General features: G+C 42.5%; 1 protein-coding gene across 1 annotated transcript in view; it reads left to right on the top strand.

The window, feature by feature from the left end:
• The window catches only part of LOC103212824 (phospholipid-transporting ATPase ABCA3-like), a 129843-nt gene that overhangs the window by 97068 nt on the left and 24443 nt on the right, over positions 1-8332 (top strand). The window contains exons 8-9 of the mRNA XM_007958762.1: positions 2975-3100; positions 3320-3514. Coding sequence (XP_007956953.1) covers positions 2975-3100; positions 3320-3514 — 321 coding nt within the window. The remainder of the gene's footprint in view (positions 1-2974; positions 3101-3319; positions 3515-8332) is intronic.

Here is an 8332-nt window from a genome sequence, read left to right as displayed (position 1 = left end):
ATATTGGCTCATTGATGTTGTCCCATAGTTCCATTAAACTGTGCTGAATGAATCATCTGTGGGGCTGTCCTTGTTTGAATCTTCCTTCTCACTTTGTGAGGGCCTATGAATGTAAGAAGAGCTCTGGTGGCATAGTGTGTAAGGCATTTGACTGTTAACCAGAAGGCTGGCTGTTCAAACCCACCAGCCACTCCTCAGAAGGAAGATGGGGCAATCTACTTTTTTAGTGATACTGCCTCGGAAACCCAAGGAGTTGTCGCTATGAGTCAAATCGACTTGATGGCAGTGAGTTTTTGTTTGTTTGTTTGTTTGTTTGGATGTATGTAAGAGCTATAATTTGAGGTGTGCTCAGGTGAGCCAAACCATGGATGGGTCCACTGGGCTTAAAGCAGGCTTTCTGCAATGCCAGGAGCAGGGGTGGGTAGGCACATCCCAACAAACCCTCAGTGGTTCTATCTTGTTGATTATAAAGCCAGAGCTGGAGGCCTTCTTTGTACAGGCAGGCAGTATGTTTGGTAACCCACATCAGTCAACAGTTCTCACCTCTGGGAGAGTCCATCTGAATGAACTACATGTGTGTGTGTGTGTGTGTGTGTGTGTGTGTTAGCACTAGAGCTGTGGAACAGGCAAGAAGTGTGCTGGCTAAGGCAGCAGACTCCACTGCAAGTACCACTTCTGTAGTCTACAACAGCCAACACTCTGCAAGTCTGAGAGGGATAGGGATGGGACAGTGGGAGAAGTGGTATTCCTACCATATGAGACTCATCATTGATTTGTGTCCATCTGAAGTTCCTTGTAGCTGATTTTTATCCAGTGATTCAGAATCTTTCAGTGCCAAACACAGATTTCTTGCTAGACTTGCGGGAAGGTCAGAACCTAGACTTGCTCACACCACTATCTTCCCAGAATTCCCAATCACTGACTTTTCAATTGGAAAGTGTGGTGTACTAATGACAGGGTTGGATTTCCATCTACCAATTTTATTTGACCCATCTTTCATTTTTCCTCTGCTTCCCTTTTCCTTCCTTTTTCTTTGGATTATGTGAATATCGTTAGAATTCCATTTTTAATGTTGTCAAATTCAAAAACAATATAATGACCAGAATTACTGGTCAAATGGAGTCTGGTGGGACCCGCAAGATATACTTTGGCCTGGGATATACTTTGGGCCTGGGATAAGGCTCACTCCCAAGGTCTAGCTCTAAGCCCAACAGTAAAAAAACTTACATGCAAAACACCCAATCCAGGGCCATGCACCCACCTACTCTATGGACCTTGGACAAATCAGCCATGGGGCACCAGAAGGGCAAAATTCATATGGAGGAATAGCTGGACAGACAGGAGTGTATAACTTAAAAGGGCACAGGAATGGGGGGGGTTTACTGGGAAGGGAGAGGAGGAGAGTGGGTTAGGGTTGGGGATGGTAATTGGGGAGTGAACCCAAATGTACATGAACTGTTGAATATAAAACAAATTCTGCTCTGTAAATTTGTAGCTAAAGCACAAAAAATAAATGAATAAAATAATGTGCATCTCATTTAAAAAAAAGTCATTTATGAGTACAAACTCAGGATTGTATGTTTGAAATCTTCCCTCCCTGCAAGGGGGCAAGGAGGCCATATCTTCTGACCTCCTCTAACCCCACAAGAGGAATACAGAATTACCATGAGTAGCCCAAGGCCTATTCCTGAGAGGCCAGACATTCTGCCTCCCTCCATCCCTTTCACCATCTGTTCCTCCCCCTGCACCCACCACTTCTTTGCTGGGTTCAATAATTCACTGCAGTGGCCACACACAATTCACAGATTGTGGGGTATATTAGGGAAGCAACAGGCTACAATTCAAGTTCAGGAACATGCTCAGTCTCTCTCATCCTGACGTCTCTCAGTCTACAGTCTCTCTCAGTCTCTCTCCCGGCAGTGCTTGTCTCTTGGTCTCTCTCTCTCTCTCTCTCTCTCTCTCAGCAGTGTATATCTCTCGAGGTCTCTCTCAGCAGTGTGTGTCTCTTGCATCTCTCTCAGCAGTGCATGTCTCTCACATCTCTCTCTCAGCAATGCATGTCTCTTGCATCTCTCAGCAGCATGTGTCTCTCAGGAGCATGTTTCTCTCAGGAGCATGCTTCTCTCAACAGCACATCTTTCTCAGCCAGAAGTCAGAGAGACTCCTTCTGCCTCTAGGAGGCCTCCTTTTGAGCCTGGCAGAGTGGCCAAACTAACCAATCCCAACATCAGAATTCTATACACCTGAGAAGAGAGAACTTCCTAGAAGATTGGTTCATGCTACTCTCAACAGAAATACCCTAGGTGGATAAGTAATAATCAGGAGCTACTCAGCTGCTCATGGCAAATTCCACCGTGAAGTTTACAAAGAGTTGGCTAGAAAAGCCAAACTATATAATTTACTACACTGCACTCCCTCTTGAGATGACTTCATCTTAAAATCCAGGTCATGAAAACCATTTCTCTGAATGCTTTAAATTCTGTTTTTCAAAGATTTAAAGTACACATCTTAAGTCACACTCTGCCTTTGGTGTGGGATGTTCTTTCCCTCTCCTCTGCTTCTCACCCTTATTTTTCTGATAAACTATTCATTTTTCAAAATTTACTCACATTTATATATGGGAGTTGAGATGATAATGCAGGAAGTCTCTAAAACTTAGTAATTAGTCTCATGGCTAAAACGGTTTGTTTTGATATCCTCGAGATTATCGCACATTTGTTGTTGTTGTTGTTATGTGCCATCGAGTCAGTCCCGACTCATAGCGACCCCTCCTTGGGCTTCCGAGGCAGTGTCATTACGGAAGTAGGATTGCCCAACCTTCCTTCCGAGGAGTGGCTGGTGGGTTTGAACCGCCAGCCGTCTGGTTAGCAGGCAAGTGTCTTAGCCACTATACTACCAGAGCTCATTTAGCTTCCCTAAAATCACCAGATTTCTAAAGAGCATCCACTTCTATGATTCTTACCTTGAAACACAGGAGCTAGTTTCCAAGGAATTATCTGGGAGATCGGAAGATGAAGATGTAGAACAAGAAAGGAAGAGAATTCTGGACCAGTCTGATGACCTCTTGATGGCTACAGTACTTATTAAGGAACTCATAAAGGTAACATTGCTCAGTAGTAAGGAACTCACAAGGGTAACATCACTCAGTGGCCACAATTATGCTGGCTTTATCCTTAGTTAAGAGCGTATCATTGGTTTCAAGAGATCACTATGTTTCTTTGGGATCTATGTGCATTCTCTCAACATAATATAAGAATTCTGAAATTTCCCTAGGTACTGATTCATAGTCTTCATTACATTATGTTTTCTGGATTTTTAGATATATTTTAACTGTCCAGCTATTCTGGCTGTGAAAAACATCTCCCTTACAATACAAAAAGGTGAGTGCTTTGGACTGCTTGGATACAATGGAGCAGGAAAAACCACTACCTTCCAGATGTTGACTGGAGAAAAGATTGCTACTTCTGGAGATATGTTCATTGAAGGCTTTAGCATCACCAATAATATCCTAAAGGTAAGATGCTATTACTGTCAAAGATGCAAGAAGCATTATAACTTTGGGTGTAGGTAAGAGGCTGGTGGCTAGAGAGCATAGATTGGAATCATGGTAGGCATTAATATCAATACTGCTGACCCAATCAGTGGATTCTGGAGTGAGAAATAAGTTTCTGAGGAGTGATGGTAAGGCTATAAAAATCCTTACCATGAGAATCTAAGATGAGAGTATCTTTTCTGTTCTTTGAAATTGTTGGAGTTAAGTGCTCTCAACAGTGAATGTAATGTGCCAGACAAGGTGTTGTAAGAGTGTTAGGAAGGCAAAAGGAGAAGGTGACCTGGAATTTAGTTGTAATTGGGGCCTTGACCCTTCTTGCTGAGAGCTCAAGAGCAAGATGGCCCTTCAGTGTTGTTCCAAGTCAAAGCAAGGTAGCCAGGTCTTTGTATCCTTGCATCAGCCAGTCATTGGCTGCACTTCCTACTTGGGTTGGTATGATGGTGTAAAAATGCCATGGGAGTGATGTCTAACCTCCTCTAACTTCACAAGGGGAGAGGAGGCTCAAGATCAACATCAGCAGCCCAAGGCTGATTCCAATGAGTTAGAGGTCAGACATGCCACCACCTTCCAATTATTTTTTATCAATTGTGACACCAATCATCCCTCCCATGGCACTCTCTACTTCTCTGCTGGTTTCACTAATTCATTGCAATGGCCTCTCAGAACTCACAGACAACATTTATGATTGTGGAGTTGATTAGAGAAATAACAAGTTACAATTCAGAATCAGAAAGAGCTCAAGATACAGTTTTTTGATCAGGACAGTCTCCTCTCAGTTGTGCCCAAAGGCAGTTGTGCTCCTGTCTGGCCCTTGGCCCCTTGGCCTGGCTTCTGCACTGCTCTGGCAAGTGTTACTTGACACTTTTAGATTTGCTGATAGGGGCCCAGAGAGGACTCCACTCTGCCACCAACCCTCCTTGCTGAAGGCACTCAGCTTTCTTGTTCCATGGGCTGGGAAGCCCACCAGTCTGTCTCATGCCAGTCTCTTGATTCTGCTGCCACCATTTCTCTTCTGCTTCTTCTCACCATCTCTCACCATCTATGACATCAGAGCTCTCCATATCCTAGATCGAGGAGGTTCAGTGCTGGAGCTTTGGGTCCGAAGGACAAATTCCACTCCTGACTTTTCTTTGTTTGTGGTGGTGAGAACTTCTTTTCAGCCTTTAGGATGTCTAATTTTAAGCGTAGCAGGATGACAAAACTGACCAATCCCCACATTAGGTTTCCATATACCTTATTTCCATGGTCCCACCCACACAAAAGTGTTTACTTTATTAACAAGCTATCCAGTCTCCTTGGTGGACCACAGCACTTCACATTTGTATAGTCTTACCTAGTCATTTGGTGGGAGTTACAAAGACCATGGCTTTAAAGACCATACCAAGCAATTCACTGCACTACAAATGGTTAAGGTTGTGTGTCAACTTGGGTGGGCCATGACTCTCACTGGTTTAGCAGTTATGATGTAGTCATTCCCTATGATGACATCTGATATAATGTAGTCATTTCCATGATGAAATCTGCTCTGAACAGCTAATCAGTTGAAAGGGAGTTTCCTCAGGGATGTGGCTTACCTCCAATATATATGGATGTTCTGGCAAACCTCTCTGTTTTTTTGCTCAATCTGGATCCTGCATCTGGCTCATCATCATCTGACTTCTGGTTCCTTGGACTTGAGCTAGTAGCCTGCCATCTTACCTGCTGGTCTTGGCTTTGTCAGCCTCTGCAGCCTATGGGCCTGTAACTTTTCATCTGACCTATGATATTGAGCTCATCAGTCTCTGCAGCTACATGAGTCAGGAGAAGCCTCCATCCTGACATCTGACCCATGGACTTGGGACTTTCCAGACTTTACAACCATGTGAGCCATTTTCTTGTGATAAATCACTCTCTCCCTCTCTCTGTCTCTTGCTCCCTCTATTTATATATCTATATAAACATCACTGGTTTTGCTTCTCTAGAGAACCCAGCCTAAGACAGATGGGGTAAGTAACCTTGGGAGAAGCTAAATATATAGAGGGAGAAGGAATACATGATGAAAGAGATGAGTGGGGAGGAAGGGATAAATAGGTTGTCCCCTAAATATCACTATCCATACAACTTACACATTCCCTTGGGGGACAGAGTGTTGGTATAAAACCATCTTCTGACTGAGAAGAGTGGAGAAAAGGTCAGTGATGGAGCTTGAATGGTATAATTTTTCCTCCTTATTTTGAGATTCAGGAATATAGGATTGGAGTGTGACATGCATATAGTAGTCTAGTAATTGGGATTCCTGTGATGCTTATATTATTTTGTGTTATGTTTTCCCATAATTCTTTTAAAATGTCTTCAGCACTTTTGACCCTCCTTCCTTGTCTTCAGCCTCCCTAATTTCAAGCACTTTATCTTCTACTTCAGTGATTCTTTCGTCTGCTTGACCAAATCTGTTGATTCATCCCATTCTGTTTTCTCATTTCAATTATTGTCTCTTTCAGTTCCAGTATTTCCGCTTGGTTTCTTTTTAGAGTGTCTATCTCTATTTTTAATTCCTCTTGTTGTTCATGTATTGTTTTCTTTATTTCTTTGTCAGTGTTTTCCTTTAGCTATTGAATATGTTTACTATTGTTGTATCATATTATTTCAGTATTTTCATTATTTGGGCTTCCATTGTTGTGATTCCATTCCTTTTGTCTTGTTCATTTGGATAAGCCATTGTTTCCATTTTCTGTGTGTATCTTGTGATTTTGTGATTGTTGCAGTTAGGATATTAGAAATTTACAAGATGACAACTTTCTCAGTTCTCCTCAGTATTCAGTGTTTTTAACAGCAGTACTTTCTGTTATAAACTTTTATGTGGACAGAACTTTCAGATATTTCTTACCATGTCCTCTCCCTCTCTAGGAAAGCTGCCTTTCCTTCTATGTTTTAATTAGGATTTGGAGATTCCAGGTTGTGGTTTCCAATTCTCATTGTGTCCCAAACACAATAGAGGATACACATTAATCACTCTGTAGACCAGAGGGCACAGCACAGCCAAACAGGAGGAAGAACTCACTCTAATCAATCTGCCTATAAGGGGGTATAGTCTTCTTTCTTTGGTTACTGCTCTCTTACTTGCTTTATTTTCAGATGATGTTTTCTATCTGAAAGCCCACACCAAATGAACCCCCTGCAGGGCTGCGTTCTGTCCTCCATTATTGCCTATGGCTTCCTGTCTTGCTATGTTTGGTCTCACTTATATGTGATCTCTCAATAAGGAGAAACACAGGCAGATTTTCCTGAGTCAGGAAGAGGAGGGGGAGCCATTCACAAAAATGGACCCCAGGGAGATCTGTCTTGTTGATTTCAGAGCCAAATATTGTCACTGATTTCCCCACCTGAGTTCAGAGCCTTTCCCTTTCACAAACTGAGTGTGTGTGCTGGGAAAATGGGCTCCATTTAAGGAGACCACTTTCATAGTTCACAGCAGCCACAGTTAATAGTCCTCAGTCCTCTCTAAAGAGAATGGGGTAGTCAGGCCCAAATGGACACCAATGGACATCTGTCTTATTGATTTCAGAGCTTTATCTAGGGGGCTTTCCTTGTGCATAGACAGGATCAGGTTTCACTACAGGGGGGCTTCTGTAACTGTAGAAGGTTGAAGCAGCTGACAGTCTGCCATACTAGGAATTGGAGGGGCAGGCACACTCCTAACAGACCCCCAGGGAGGTCTGCCTTGTTGATTTCAGAAGTGAAGCTTGGATCCTTTCCCTTTGTACAGGTAAGGAGTATGTTGGCTGGGAGAGTAAAATCATTTGCTGGGGCTGGTTCTATAGTTTCCAGTAGCCTGCATGTCTTGGTGGGGAGGAGCGGGACAGTGGGAGAAGCCATGTTCCTACTGTGTTTGGTTCATAGTGCCATGTTTGTTGACTCATTGACTAGTGTCTGTCTGATTTCCCCACTCCTATCCTCTGCTAATTCAGAGTCCCTTGGGGCCAAATACAATTTTCCTGTTGTATTTCTTGGTGTACATGTGAAGGAGAGTCAGAAGTTAGACTTACTTATGGAAATGTCCTCTCCTTATGCTTTTTATTCCTTGTCTCATTGCACTGGCTAGAATCTCTGCTCACCATTGAGTAGAAACAGCAATTGTAGACATACCTTTTCTCTATATCAGGTGAGCCATTTTCTTTTTCTGAAAAGGCCTTTCTTTCACTTTCACCCTTGAAAGATATTTTCACTACATGTAGAGTTTGAGGATTGCATTTATTTTCTTTTACACATTGCACATGCTGTTTCACTATTATGTAGCTTTCATCACTGCTCTTGAGGAGTGAGCAATCAGTATGACACTCATATATAATCCTTCTTTTCTCTGTGGGTTCTTTTAAAACTTTCTATTTTTCATAAGCTTCAATCTGAAGTGTTTAGGTGTGGATCTTTAAAAAAAGTTATCCTGCTTGGAATTTGACATTATTGAATTTATCAACTGGTATCTTTAATTTGGACCAATAAACACCATCACAAGAAATGGTGAAAATATGATTTTATTCTATGGAAGCAACAGTCAAGAAATCAAACAATATATTGCATTGGGAAGATCTGCTTCAAAAGACCTCCTTAAAGTCTCAAAAAGCAAAGGTTTTACATTGGTGACTAAGGTGTGCTGTTGTACCCAGGCTGTAAAGGAGAATTTCGGAAGAGAAGAAGACGCCAACCCACGCCAATGCAAATGCAATAGGACAGTTTATTAGCTAACTTAAGTCAGGGTCTTTGCCCTTACCAGGTCAGTGGCTTAAGCAAAAGACCCCGTACCCC

This window comes from Orycteropus afer, unplaced genomic scaffold (assembly GCF_000298275.1).
Source record: "Orycteropus afer afer isolate SDZICR_OR568_19922 unplaced genomic scaffold, OryAfe1.0 scaffold01125, whole genome shotgun sequence".
In the NCBI taxonomy this organism is placed as follows: Eukaryota; Metazoa; Chordata; class Mammalia; order Tubulidentata; family Orycteropodidae; genus Orycteropus; species Orycteropus afer.
Note: the sequence above shows the minus strand (reverse complement) of the source record. Positions and strands in the feature narration are given on the sequence as shown.